General features: G+C 26.7%; 1 protein-coding gene across 6 annotated transcripts in view; it reads right to left on the bottom strand.

Annotated features, from left to right (window-relative positions):
* The window catches only part of LOC107436699 (RING finger protein unk), a 33,135-nt gene that overhangs the window by 10,506 nt on the left and 7,094 nt on the right, over nt 1–15,535 (bottom strand). For 4 of the 6 annotated variants that reach the window (XM_043043332.2, XM_043043334.2, XM_043043331.2 and 1 more), the window contains 13 exons: nt 13,334–13,617; nt 11,185–11,320; nt 10,989–11,106; nt 10,156–10,240; nt 9,967–10,070; nt 8,637–8,738; nt 8,045–8,197; nt 7,139–7,331; nt 5,891–6,007; nt 5,611–5,774; nt 4,564–4,824; nt 3,014–3,097; nt 467–628 (listed from right to left, as the gene is read on the bottom strand). In XM_043043332.2, coding sequence (XP_042899266.1) covers nt 467–628; nt 3,014–3,097; nt 4,564–4,824; nt 5,611–5,774; nt 5,891–6,007; nt 7,139–7,331; nt 8,045–8,197; nt 8,637–8,738; nt 9,967–10,070; nt 10,156–10,240; nt 10,989–11,106; nt 11,185–11,320; nt 13,334–13,617 — 1,963 coding nt within the window. The remainder of the gene's footprint in view (nt 1–466; nt 629–3,013; nt 3,098–4,563; nt 4,825–5,610; nt 5,775–5,890; nt 6,008–7,138; nt 7,332–8,044; nt 8,198–8,636; nt 8,739–9,966; nt 10,071–10,155; nt 10,241–10,988; nt 11,107–11,184; nt 11,321–13,333; nt 13,618–15,535) is intronic. The other 2 variants (XM_071186634.1, XM_071186633.1) reach the window with 1 other exon arrangement.

The raw sequence follows: 15,535 nt of genomic DNA, 5'->3' as shown, positions 1-15,535 counted from the left end.
ATATATATATATACATATATATATACATATATATATACATATATATATACATATATATATACATATATATATACATATATATATATATATATACACACATATTAGACTTAATGCATTACACTTTAAAACTGTTTAGTTCTTAAATATATCTAATTTTGTTACTTCTTGTATTAAAAATTTTATGATAAAAATGAATAAAATATTCTAAATTAAAGATTTTATAAATGCTTATTATCTCAATGTTTTAAGAAATTTAACTTAAAAATATCACAAAAGCTAAGAAATGTTTAACCAAGAAAATTTATCCAACTATGCGTGCTGGTACATTTTTATCTTAATGAGATACATCTCACAAGTCAGTTTTCTTGAGTTATTCTGATCTAATTTAGTTCTGATATTCTATTACTAATCTAATTAAAATCATATTTTTACAAATCATCTGAAACAAAAGGTAAACTATACTCACTTTTCCTATTTTTTCTAAGTCTTCTCTAAGTTGATCTTGAAGTTGAGTTAATTTACTTAATGGTAATGTTTCTAATTCTGATATCCTACATGATGAATGAAGATAAGACCCAGCTCTTAAATTATCTAATTCTTTTTGTAGAGTACTAACCTTCGCTAAAGCCTAAAATTGAAGAAAAATCAAACATAAAAATATATTTCATATTTCAAAAAACAAATTTTAAAACAAGGCAAAAATTATAACTTTTTTAAATATTCTAGAAAATGAAGAAATTCAACTTAACTAAGATGCACTAAGACTCACACTAACTTAAGATGCAGCTCGAAACAGGTAAAAAAATTTTTTTTAAAAAATTAGCGCATTGAAAGCAAATTACTAACTACTAGTTATTTCATTTTTTGAGGCATCAGTCAATTTTTATTTTTTGAATATGCTGAGGGAAAAAAAATTTTTTTAAAGAGACTTTGTGAATAAAATTCAGTCTCTTGAAGTAACAAACAAAAGAACAGCTTCTAATGAGAATAATTTACCAACCTCAAATGTTTCAGCATAATTTCCATAAAATAATTAATAAGACAAATTTATTCTGATTCCAGCATATATTTCATCACTTTTGATGAATCTACTGCACATGAAGTATTGTAGACACATTTCATCTGGTAGACACTTCTTTAAGTCTGGTATTAAATCTTGTAAACACTTCTTTAGACATTAAAAAGAAAAACGGACAACTATAGCAAAGACTTTAATTATCCTCAAGTGCCATAGTCCTCACAAATAACATTTTCAAAAGTCAATGGTAACAAACATAATCTTAAGAGATCAAGCCAGTTAATCATAAAAATGCTGAAATTATCTACCCATAAATTATCACTTGAATAAGACTAGCTTGATTATGAGTCTGTAACTTAACTATGATTGACATCGGTGTGAAAGCTTAAACAAGATTTCTGTGATTCCTGTAGCCCAACTTTGAAAGATGTGGCTTATCTGTAAAAAGCGTTATTGAGCTGCCAAATCTATCATTGACTATTATATTGTACAAATGTCTAAAATTTGTTTAATAACTTGTTAATAAGGATATGTTGTTAATAACAATCAATTTCATCAGAAAAAAGGAGGAAAATTGTGAAAAAGTTGTCTAAGATACACCTAAATACAAAATTCATTCTAGCAAGGAAAGGCCATAATTCAGAAATCCCTGTTCAGAGGTTCTCTATAATGCTAAACCTAAAGAAAATATTTGGTTCAAAAAAACATGTGGCCATTCTTCAGAGGTTGTTATTTTACTGCATATACACTGTCATTAGACTTGATAGATTAATATAATGCATGAAATTGTTGACCAAAAAATGAAGAAATTTTTTTTTCTCTAGAAAATGCTTAATAAAGCAAGCCAAATTTTAAAACAGTAACACAGAATAGCAGTTGGTTAAAAACATAATTTCTGGGTAAGCAATAAGATATTTTAGTGTATTATGCTGTTATCAAGTGGAAGTGCTAGAAATTTTAAAATTACTGTACTGGAAACACTACCAAGCAACAGCAATATAAAACTGTCTCAATCTGAAAAAATTTGTCTTATTGTCCAGAGCTCTTCATATGTATATTACAATAAAAAATATGCTTGAATAAACTATTTAACACTATGTTTCCCTCCAAAAACAGTTCTTTTTAAGCTAATAAAAATCTAGCAATACATATAAAAGCTACATAGTGAAATACGCTAAAAAAAGTTTCCTGTCTAAAAACAGAAAAAAAGTCATGCATAAAAGCAATTAGACATGAAATAACAGTTTCATGTCAAGGCAACTACAGATTTCTTTTTTAAATTTTTTTGATGCAAAAAAAAAAAAGCTTCTATAGAAATTCCAACCTAAATTATATTTTTTAAAAAATCTAAATATTCTGTAGTTATTGTGTCTGACATATGCTTTTAATTTTAAAACTATACCACTTCTCTTTATTGATACAATGATCACAAAAAAATGAAGTCTTTGTTATAAGATAAGTAACATTTATAACAATTTATTTTATGTGTTAAATGAATTTAATGAAACTGATATGGCTTGCTAACAATTTTCGACTAACTCTACAATATGCAGCACTCTCTTTAATCAGATATTAGATGGAAAATCAATTCTTCTATTCCAAAAAAAGTAAAACTAAGACCCTTATGCAATATTTAAAATTAAATACATGTTGTATATTAAAGCAATTTTTTTTTTAAGAATTCCAAAACTAAAAAGCATTTGAAAAGGATAACAATAAGCAGATTTAAAACCTATTCACCTTCCTATAAATTACAAGATTTTTATTGGTCCAAAAACAAGACATACAAAATTTTCCTAAAGACTTATTAGTACTGAAATTATATTTTTTTGACTGTCTACAAATTTAGTAAAAAATGAACTTAACTAACGATATTTGAGGCAATAAAAACTAAAAGCTTATCTGAAACACACATAAAAAGCTCATTGTTTAGAAATAAGCACCAGATGGAATTAACTTTCATTGACTTGCTAGCAAAGGAGAACCAAAACTTACTTCATCTCTTTGTTGTTCAGCTATACGTTCCCTTCTAGAAGCTTCTTCAGCTTCTCGCTTCCATAATTCATAAGTATTAAAAACCTAATTGAAAACGTTACTTTAGACGCAAGCCTAATAAAATACTATAGAATTTTACAAATTATTTTGCAATATTTATATAGTTGGTAGTTGCCCTTAAACATTTGTCTTGATGATTATTCTTTACCCCTTCGTTATTTTTGCATTTTCATAAAACTTATTTATGTTGCATGAATACTTAAATCGAACATACACTTATAGATTGCTAGCATTTATAAAACCAATTATTAATTCCTTATCTCGAAAATTGGAGTTCTTTAACATAAAAAAATGGTGAAGGACGTTTAAATTTTTTTCAAATAAATAACACTACTCTTATGCACATAATTCAAACTTAACAGTCTTAACTTATCATAAACTAATCAGTCTTGATAATTTCTAATTTTGTGTAAAAATAAAGTTACAATTATACAAATTTAACAATTAACAAGGTGAGACAGGTCTGCTATTAGAATAAAATGCTTGGGAAAGTACAAATTTATACTTAAAAATGATCTGTGAAAGGTCAAGATCACTTATTACAATAAAAAAATTGTGAAGGGTCTGCAAATTTCTCTTACCTTCCTTGACCTGTATTAAAACACAAAAAAATTATTTATAAACAAAGCTTTTATTGATGTATGAGAGAAAATATTGTAATAAAATATTTATTTTCTTTTTGCAGCAATGTTTTTAAAAAATTTTCTTCTCTTTTAAGATTACTTTCTCATAATGAAATATTTAAAAGAATTGAAATTTAAAAACTGATATTTTAAAGTCACAATAGGAATAAATATTAAAAAACTCTTAATGAAGGTTATAAATCATTCTTAAATGGAAAATTTAAAAATAAATAAATAAAACCACAAAACTTTGACAAAATGTTATAGTAATGAAAGGCTGTTTTAATTCTAGACTAATATATAGATACACTTCTACTAAACGGCATGTATAAAAAATAAACAAATTAGGATTATCTATTGATCTACTAAATTCTAACTTATTTAAATTTTACTATTCTAACCTCCTGTCCGTCACATGGTATATGAATCAGATTTATCTTAAAAACTTAACTACAGACAAAAGTTGTGTATAGCGTTGAGCACTGTTTATAATTGATTTGAAATTATATTTTACCTACTTTTTTTACCTACTTTAACTCCCTATCATTTATGCCATGTAAATAATAGGGAGCTAAACAAACCTTGAAAGTAAATTGGGCATATAGATGAAATTTCATTAAAAATAAATATTTCGGTATAGCTTCAGATCAGAAATATAGTTAAAAAAGAGAATAAAAATTCTTTTTGAATTGTTCAAAGTTTCAGAGAAGACTATGAATTTTCTTGACTTTGTAAAGCAACCCATGAATAAACATATTTTAAATATACTTCAGATACATTAATTAAAAATATAATAAAAGAATCAAGAACTAGAATAAGAGAGCTTAAAAACGTAGCTAGCTATTAAAAATAATTTTTTGTACTTACAGATCTAGTTTGAATGTTGTCATCCCATGGCATTTTTAATCTACTTGTAGAATAATCGTCTCTCAACCTTTGAAGATCAGATAAATTAGAAGAACCTAATGAATTAAAAGAACTAATAGTTTGAACTAAAGATTGTTGTGCACCCATCCTATTTGAAGGAGACATATTCTGGGTACCAGAAAATTCATATAAACTAGAATTTGGATAATGAAATTTAGAATTGGTAAAAGAGCCGGAATGTCCGTAAAATGCAGCAGCAGCCTGTAAAAAGAAAAAAACACTTGTTAACTCCTAGAACATTTTAAAATTAGAAATCAAATAAACTTTTTTCAAAAAAAAAGTGCACCCTGTAAAACTTTTACAACCAAAATATAAGTTCAAGTCTAATTGTGAAAATTTTTCAGGATTTTCGACCCATCTGAGCAACTTAATTTTATTTATGCAAGCATACATCATATATATATTTATAAGTTCAAAATGTAGAGAAAACATGGAAGTATTTATATATAAGCACACAAAATATCTATGTTGACCAAATTCTTAAAAAATATAGCTAAGTCGGAAAAGTACAGCTAACTACAGCCAAGTCAGAAAAGTTAACAGTTAAGATTTCAACATATAATTATTTTATTAATACTATATGGTTAAATAAAATCTATTTCACATGCCTATTATCTATTCTTAAGCTAGGTTCAAAGTCAAGCAACCACTGGTTAACGTGTAAATCCCAGCACACACTGACCACAGTGCAGATGTAAAAAATTCCCGCAGTTGGACTGATCTCCTTGACCTCAAGCTAACTAGCTAAATGCCTAACTCGGGTGTTTCATAACCCTCTCTGCCGAATCGAAAATTACTAGAGTACCGAGTTGAACCTTGATAATGCAAATCCAATATGGATCAGATATTCTATGCCCATGATAAAATACTATGGATATGTAAGACATAGAACCTTCATTAAAGCAATCGTACTGTGAAATAGAAATAAAAGCATTACTTATTGCTACCAGTTAACTACATTTTGAAATAAAAGTGAAATTTTCTTACTTTATCTAAAGAATGATCTGATGTTAGCGATGAAGAACCTAATTGTAAACTGCGAGATAGAGAACCTAGTGGAGATGTTACAGGGGGTGACATACTGTGCAAACCACGATCGTGAAGATCACCACTGCAAGGTATATTTACAGGTGCTGAAGCTCCAAGTAGGCCTGTTAAAAAGTTGTATACTTAATTTTAAAAAAACTACACTTTTTGGGTATTGTTCTCAAATAAAATCATGCAGCTATTACAATAAAATATTTTTTTAAAAAAATGAAGTATTTACTTGAACCAGATAGTCCAGCTATAGAATTTGTTGAAGCTACCGAATCATTAATTAGTTCCCTATTTAGTGAAGCTTCCACATTAATGTCTTCTATGCTTAAATCATCTAAAGCATTCCCTAAAAAATTCAAACCATTTAAAATTAACAATGACTGTTTGCTAAAACATAACTAATGCTATATTATTAAGAGAAAAGTAAATAATTTAATTAGTAACCAAAAGTAAGCAAAACGAAATTGTAAAGATATGCATATTCGCAAAAGCAGCACTTCATCAGGGGACACACTTATATCATAATGAGCAAAAAATATAAATTGTTGATGAATGCGGAATAGACAAATATCACTCGATATTTGAAGAGTTTTTTTCTCGCTAACTACTTTGGTGATTTTTATTGGTGCCACTTTCATCACATTCCAATATTGTTCACTAGTATTACGATCAGTTTTTAACACAAAACATACATTTCATAAATATAATGGCAGATCTATATCAAATATTATCTACCAGGAAACATTTTTTTAGCTTTCTGCAACAGGCTTCACAAAAGTACAGCAATATGCGCAATCAAGACAATTATATAACAAGGCCAAACATGGTTTGCAACCACTCTGCAACAAGTTTCACAAAATATAAACTCCCACATAACACTCATAATAAAAGTTTCATAAAAAACGTTTTTTTATCATTTAAATTCTCCATAATATTCTTTATACTATTTGATCAATACAATAAGAAATATAAAGCTGCATTTAAAAAAAAGGCATTTATTTCAAAAATAATTTTAAAATTTAAGATTAAAAATTTATGAACCCAGCTCCCTATCCCCTAAAAAAGAGATACTTATAAAAATTTAGCTAGTTGAGAATAATCTGAACATTAATATTAGTAATAGTAATCAGAATTAAACCTATAAACACAGATACTTTTACCAGTATGTAATCATTATTTAAACAGGAAACTTTTAATTTTTTTAATGGAACATAAATAAAAAGGCTGTGTTTTTAAGGGATGGTGGCTTACTTTTACAAAAAGGGCATTTTATAGGGAACAAAGGGTAGGCAGGGTGGGCCGCCCGTCTAAAAATGCTTAGGGAGAACATTCCTGATAATACAATTTTAGGCATTTATATTTTAGTAATCAAATCACATATTCACTCATTTAATTTAAAAACCTTAAACTGCAAAAGAAGAATGAAAGTCTCTTAAGAAAGCATTAAGGTGAATTTAAGAATTATGTCATTACTAACCTACAACAGATTCAACAGTATCTGCAGCTGGGTAAAAAGATGTGGCTAAAGGAGACATTGCCTTCATTGAACTAGAAAGATGAACTAAGTTAACATCACAAGCCAAGTAAATACTCTGTTTCCTACGTGCTTTCTCCATGGGTTCTAAAGCAGGATCATCATCAATAGCTTGTAATTGTCTACGAATTGCCGACTGTAAAAGAAATTTAAATCCTTAAAAACAAAATTTTTTGACTCCATTAACTGAGGTAAAGAATAAATTAAAATATAAATACATGAGTTAAAATCTTTTTCCATAACATTGCATTTAAGTAAAAAAAAACTTAAAGAGCAAAATTACGGTAAGTTATAAGTATAAAAATTTTATAAAAGTCTTTCAGTTACACTTTTCCAAACTCAAGATAAAAAGTATTACATTTCACATTGAAGCTAATTAAAAGGAGTTAAAATTATACTTAACTCAAAAACAAAAGGAAGGAAAATGTCTAACAGGGATAAAAAAAGTCACTAGATGTTTATCTAGTCGAAAATAAGCTTGCTGAAAAATAAAACCCCAAAGCAGCCAAAAGAAATTCGAAACTAGAAAAACAGACTTTTTTTTTTTTAAATTTCAAGCTTTTGATAAATGCTTAAATCTTGGATACACTTACTACTTTTACATTTCTTGTTACCAGGTGTATACACATGTATTTATCCAAGTAAAAAGATATACAAGTATATATATGCCAGTAACCAAGGTAAAGGAGAATTTAATGAAAACTTATATCTCGTACAAGATTTAAAAAGTAGCAACTATTTCATTACGTATGAGGCTTAAATGATTAAATTATACTTGAAAAATTGTTTTACTAAATCAAAACTCTTCAGTAAATCAGAAACTAATTATGGAAAACTATCAGAGCATACTTCTCGATCTTCTCTTTCAGAACCAGGTGCTTTAGCATAATTAGGCATTGATTCACCAGAATGATTAGTTGAAGTACTGCAAGATCTTGGTCTACTAATAGGAGGCATTGGTAAAGGATTACTAGTTGTATAATGGTCAACTGCATTTATTTGCTGGGAAAAAATAAAGAAAAAAATTTTTAAGCTACAAATAATTTAAGGAATTATAACTTAACAGTGAAAATCAAAATAATATTTTAAAATCACACTAAATTGAATCCATTTTGTTCAAAGTTCACTAAAAGTTATTCCAAAGAAAAATGCGTAATTCAAAAATTTATTAATTTAGGAAGTTGAATATTTCAAGTAATTATATATATGTTACTCACAATATCTTAGGTGACTGGAACTTGCAAATTGTGTCATAATATGGTGCATATGTAGATATGGTTCTCTAAGAATTCCCACATTTAAGACTTAGTTTAAAAGAATTTTAGTTAAATAGATATTAAGATTAGATCACTTTGTACGAAAAAATGTTATTATGATTAATCATAATATTGTTATGATTTAAAATAAATCATGCCTAGGATATTTAAAAAATATGAAATACCTGAACTTCTGGTAGACAATTAGTAACACGATTTGTGTTAGGTTGTTCCTGTTCATTACTCAAAGCATCAGATTTAGAAGTCACACTATCTTCTTTCTCTTCCTAAATAAAACATTTGACCATTAGAAATGTGGTATAAAATTCAGTAGATATATGCTATTTATAGTAATCTTAAAAAATAATGATTAATAAAGCAAAATAAAATAAAAAAATACTTTAACACAAAAATAGCAACAAAAACTCGGTAGATGTCATTATAAAATATATTTTAATTTAGGTTAAGAAAAGAAGGAAACTGGCTGGTTTTTGAAATAGGTTAATAATAATCAAAATCTTATTATAATCACATTGTGATACATATGTCAACAAAAAAATTCGATTTAAATTACAAAAACAAATTACAATAAAAGCTTGTTTATCCAGAAAGCTCAGGGAACCAGAACTTTTTAAAATTTAAAAAAAATAAATAAATAAATAAAATAAAATAAGAATATATAATAAAATGATCAGAACATTAAAAAAAAATTTAATTTAGTTCAATATAAGCATAACTAAAACTTTATTTTGTATTAAAGCAAGAATTTTCAAAAGTTTATAAAATAAATTCCGAAAAAAAAATATTTATTTTTTTCCATACGATAATTGGAATTTTGGAATACAGACTTTTTAGTAGCAAAAAAAAAAAAAGCCTGAAAAGAAAAACTTTTTTTTTAAATTTTATTTTTAGTAAAAAGTGAACTTTAAAATTCATCTAGTCAGAACATTTGACAATGATCCTGAGCATGAATTTTAAGAAAACTTCACTGTTATTATTGAGGTGACCATATTTTTTTAAAAAATATAACTTTTCTAATCTGGAATTTGCTGATTATCACACATGCCAGATATCGCTATTGATCACTAGTAAATCTGAAGACGGAAGACGGGAAAACAGTTAAGAGTTTGTAGCCGAAGCAAAAGGAACATTACAATTACACATTATGTTATGGTTGGGAAACTATATAATTGTTATTTTATTCATTTTAGTATTTAATATTTCATTGTTGACACTAATTATTCTAACACTAATTATTTTACACTAATTAAATTAATAATTAATTTATCTTAATTATAGCACCTAAATTTAAATAATATTATTTATTGATAAGTAATATCTTTATTAAAAAGGNGATATCGCTATTGATCACTAGTAAATCTGAAGACGGAAGACGGGAAAACAGTTAAAAGTTTGTAGCCGAAGCAAAAGGAACATTACAATTACACATTATATAAGTAGGTATAAATATAAAGCAAAGGGAAATATATTTTAAAATATTATCAAAATACTTACAGGAATGTTTTGGTTGCTAGTAGTAGCTGGCAATGCATTTGATAATATTGCTGCCAAATCGGTAGTATGGTCAGGGCCTAGATCTCGAACAGCAGATATTTCCTCTACAAATAGAATTTTATTAGACAAATAAGTTACAATATTTCAACGATTTAAGAAGCTAAAATACACAACAAAATAATTGCTTACTGTCTACATGGGCAAATGCACAAAAAGGACCTCTTGGGCAATATCCTGTTTGCAAGATATCATTACATTTTGTTGATTTATATATCTAGAAAAAGAAACATACGATTTTCTTGTTAGCAAAGTTCACGAGCATAAATAAATAGTAGAGATGACAACTCATTTTAAAAAAATTAATTGAAAGAAATTATTTTTTTTAAAGTAGCAGTTTCAACACCATAGTTTGAAAGCGATCTATCAGCGTTATAGTTTACAATTAATAAAGTTATGATGAAATAATTCCACATTTTACATTTAACAAAATCGTTTGATTGAACTATTTCACAGAATTTCTTTCAGAGTTATTTGAATAATATCAACAACCACTAATAGGGAAAGGTGAGATGGAATTTTAAAATAAATCACTAGATAATGTTGTCTACTCATCGATTCCTACCGAAATAATTTTATCACACTGCTAGACGTTATTTAAATTTATTAAAAAATACTTAATGAACCATTTAAGAACTGTAATATTTATAAATAAGAAAAATTGGGGATGTTTCAAATTAATTCAATATAGAAACATAACTGTGATGTTAAGGGGAAAATAAAAATTAAGCAAAGAAATTATTTATTTGGAAGTTACACTATTGATTGGTTTTTTTCCTTTTAAAACAGGATTATCCAAAATATTATAAACTTCCAAGATTGTAATTTCTTAAATATATTTTTGAAGACAATTTCTTTCACCACTTCCAAGAAACATTACTATATTAATCAAGAGTTAAAAAGAAATTTTGGAATTTTAAGATTTTAGCAGTTAATGCATAAATTTGAAAACATTGCAAATTTACCTCAGGATGAAACTGTTGTTCTGTTCGTGTATGACAATATGGGCAACCATCTCCACTTTCACAATTTACAGGATCTCCCCACTCATCAGCTTGTTTAACATTTGGACAAGGTGTAGATCTGAAACAAAATGCATAATCAACATATTTGACAAAATAATTATCCATTTACTTTGGTAAAAATGAAATAAATGTTTACCTATATTTGCATTTTTTAGGGCTCCTACGACGATCTCTGTTATTATGAAATGATGGACAAGCATATCCTTGTCTGCATAATCTAGGAGGTCTTTTACATTGCTCAGTTTTGTAATTGGCTAGCACATAATTTGTATCTGAAAACAATATTATTACATTGAAAAATCTTACAAGATACTAAGAATGAAACAAATATTTGGCAAGCATTTTTCGAAATTTGTATAGATTTAATACAGAATAATGTAAAATAGTAATTTTTACTATACACATAACATTATTAGCAACAGTTTTTCACATATTTGTTACAACTTCTTATGTTCTGAAACACAAATAGAAAAGCGAAATTTAAAGAATTGAAACTAGATTACTTTACTGAACCATGAGTTTCCTACTGCATATTATTTTCTTCTTTTAATTATATTCAGGAAATCAATTATGTAATTTTTTCAACACTTTCTGTTTAAAGAAATAAAAGCTTTTTCTTTCTTTTTTGAATTTTTGTTTTGTTTAGAACAGCATTTAACAGACCGTTTTTAATTGATTCATTATTTTATTGACATTTTTTTCAATGCATAAGACAGATAATTGATAACATAGGAAACTGATTTAGAATGTTTAAGTTATTATTCAGAATTAAGAACAATTTGCTTCTGTTTCTCTTTTGCTTTTCTGATTAAATTTCTTATTTATCAGCACTTTTATTCTGACACAGAACTTTTTAAAGAGAGTTTCTAATGAAGGTTAGTCTTTTATAGTCTTTTTCCTGAAAATACAGCAATGAAAAAATTTTGAATTGATATTTTCAACATTAAATTTTTTGTTGAAAAAATAAAAACTATTTATGTTTTGGTTTCTATCAAGCTTTCTCTTCAATATTGAACTTTTGTTTTTATTTGGCTCTTTTATTATGACATGGCAATTAAGATTTTTTTTTATGAAAATACGGTGAGAGAAAAATTTTGTTGTTTAGCTTTAGAATTTCCTTTAAAAAATTAAGATCAATTTTTAATCTTTCTGTTTTGCTTTTGTATATAATCTTTTTATGGGCACTTTTATTACAGCACAGCATTTTCAAAAGCATTTCTGATAGACTTTATCTCTTTTAGCAATTTATGTACTTTTTTATTCTGGAAAATATTTTTACCATTAAAATTTTGTTTTAAAAAATAAAAGGATATTTCTTTTCTCTTTGACTTATTTTATTTTTGCAACTTTATAACATGCTTTACATTTTTTACAGCTGTTAGTCAGTTTTTAATTTACCTTAAATAGTCCTAATTATCTTAACATCTAATTACCTTTATTATCTTAAATATTTCAATTATAATTTTTTCTCCTTACTCCGTACCAATAATATAGCAAAGTTTTTATGATTTTTCAATAATGACTAAAGTTATTTATACATAAATAATATTTATGGATGATTAATTTTTAAAAAACTGTTGCCATTCCACCATTGAATATTCCAAATTTGGCAGATTTTGTTAACCAAATATTTGATATTCGGCTAAATCACTGTTTGTTACATCCCTACAAGATGCTGAACAAGAAAATTGAAGCATTACATTGTTTATGAAAAAAAATTATTTTCCTAGTTTAAGAATCTTTTTAAAAAAATAATAAAATTTCATAAATTTAAAACAATCTAATGTACCAAAGACAAATCAAATATCAAGTGGTTGTACATACATGTTCTTAAAATTTTATAAAGGTATAAAGAAATTCTAGTTGTGCCATGAATTTTTGCTTAATTTCACTACTTTGGAAAAAATAACTAATGAAAAAAATAGGAAAAAATAACTAATGAAAACTTCAAACACTGGAGGGCATGCAAAATTATTCACACCTTTAATTTAAAAATGGCATAAATACTTTAACATAGCATTTTATTGAAAACTTAATTTTAATATGGTTACAGAATAACCAACACGCCTAAATTAATTACAGGCACCATGTTGCAATGCAGGCTAAGTTTAGGGACTATTGAAAAAAACTAGTTAGTCATAGAAACAAGGGACTACATCAATTTGTGAAGGGGAATAATAATAAAATTAACTTTACAATGATTAAAAAATCATGAGATTCTGATATTTTCTAATAAAAAGTTTCAACATAAGTTCATAAAACTTACAAAGAATATAATATCTCACCTTGCCATTTTGGATCTTCATTAATGGCATTTCTTTCTTTATCTAAGTTATTTGGTCCTGATAATCCATTGGCTCCTTCTTCATTAGCTTCCATTGCTTGTAATTCTCGCAGATCATAAACTGGATTACGCAAATCATGAATACCATGCGCAAATGCACAGTGAGGGCCATTTTTAACACAATATCCTCTTGTATCTGTATCATATACACAAACTCCTGTCTTATAATATCTAAGGTGGTAGCGTCTCTCTGTATCACCAGCGGTACGATGTAAATATGCACAACTGAAAGACAATTATATTATTTAATTACCCATTTACATTGCATAACAAATAAAAATACAAAATTAGTTCTTAAATCTTTAAAAGAAATTTTTATTTGCAGATCTTAAAATCAAGATCATTAAAGTCTGGTTTGCTATGAAGGAAACTGATATTTCCAGTTAATATATTACACATATCGTGAGATTTATAAAGCAATAAACAATTATTAACAGACAACTTATTAACGACCAAAACCATCTACACGTTAATTTTTGTTTTAAAAAATAGAATGTTTAAAATTCATTGGGTGCCTTGGCGATTGCAGTTGCCATGACAGGTCAAGATTTGAAAACTTCTTTTATTGGTATTTTATTTACTAATCATTGCAGTTTATTCTTAAAATTGTAACGAGTACGGAACTATCTTACTACATTATGCATGGTACTTTTCCTTAAATAAATTTATAGAGGGGAAAAAAATCATTTGTAATTTATTTTTTCTCCTTTTTAAATTGTCATTATGAAATTGATATTAAATTTATAACCTAATAAGTTTATATTAAAAAATAAATAATAAACTTCATTGAAACAAAACTTAAACATAATTGTCAATGTTCAAAATTTAAAAAAACATAAGACAAAGACAGGGTTGTCTGGTTTAAACAGTAAAAATAAAACTTTTTTTTTAAAGAAAAAAATCGTTTAATAGACCTAAATTTCTATTATTTATATAAATACCTTCAGTTTAAATATAACATTAAAAGAAAAAAAAATAGGAAATATATATCGATAAAATATTTTTAATTTGGAGTTTAACTGCTAATGTAAGTATGTTACATTAAATAAACACATATGATAATATAATAATTTTATTAATATAATTAAATTTAATTAATATAATAATTTTTAAATATAGTAAAAGTAATCATTCTTTTACATGTATAACTGAAACATTATTTTGATCATATATTTTTATTTACATATTAGGCTGGAACGTTAAGTAGTTGTTGTTGTTAATTTACGTCGCACTAGAGCTGCACAATTGGCTATTGGTGACGGTCTGGGAAACATCCCGGAGGATGATCCAAAGACATGCCATCACAATTTTGATCCTCTGCGGAGGGGATGGCACCCCCGCTTCGGTAGCCCGATGACCTGCACGCGAAGTCGAGCACTTTACGGTAGCACAGTTTAACGAGGGCCAATACCGCTCATCCTCTGTCCCTACGCAGACTGATCCAAGTGGTCACCCACCCGCACACTGACAGTAGCCAGTGATGCTTGACTTCAGTGATCTGCTGGGAACCGTGTCTTAACGATCAGTCCACTGCGGGACTGGAACATTAAGTAACATATATGCTTATTAGAAATTTTCAGATTTTTTATCACATATGCATTTTTTTTTAAGAAAGTGGATATTTTTCTGTTATTTATTGATAACATTAATTCCTAGTTACAAAAAGTTTTCACAATTATAATTTACAATAGCTAAATTAATTTTTAAGACGAAGTTATTTAACAGTTTGTTTTAAATAAACAAAAAAAAAAAAAAGAAACTAACTGAAGNAAAAAAAAAAAAAAAAGAAAAAAAGAAACTTATTTTCAACCAAGACAAAGATTTGAACTGCTAAATATGCCAAAATAGTAAAAATTAAGACTATAAGGCTAAGAGAATATTAAAAATCTTTAGATGAATTATTTATTTTATCAAATCTATTTGAGTTATAAAGATATCTGTCTTCATAAATAATAGTTTAACAAATTATGAATAATAGTATTGATAATAAAATGCTTTAAATAAATAATTAATTCAAACTGATAATGGAATATTAATTTAAAAAACTACTGTAACTACATATTGCTCAGAAAAACAAAAGTCACTGAACATGACACCCTTCTTACTGATAATTTTACACAAACAATTAGTTCATATGCACATT

The sequence above is a fragment of the Parasteatoda tepidariorum genome, chromosome 10, assembly GCF_043381705.1.
Source record: "Parasteatoda tepidariorum isolate YZ-2023 chromosome 10, CAS_Ptep_4.0, whole genome shotgun sequence".
NCBI lineage: Eukaryota > Metazoa > Arthropoda > Arachnida > Araneae > Theridiidae > Parasteatoda > Parasteatoda tepidariorum.
Note: the sequence above shows the minus strand (reverse complement) of the source record. Positions and strands in the feature narration are given on the sequence as shown.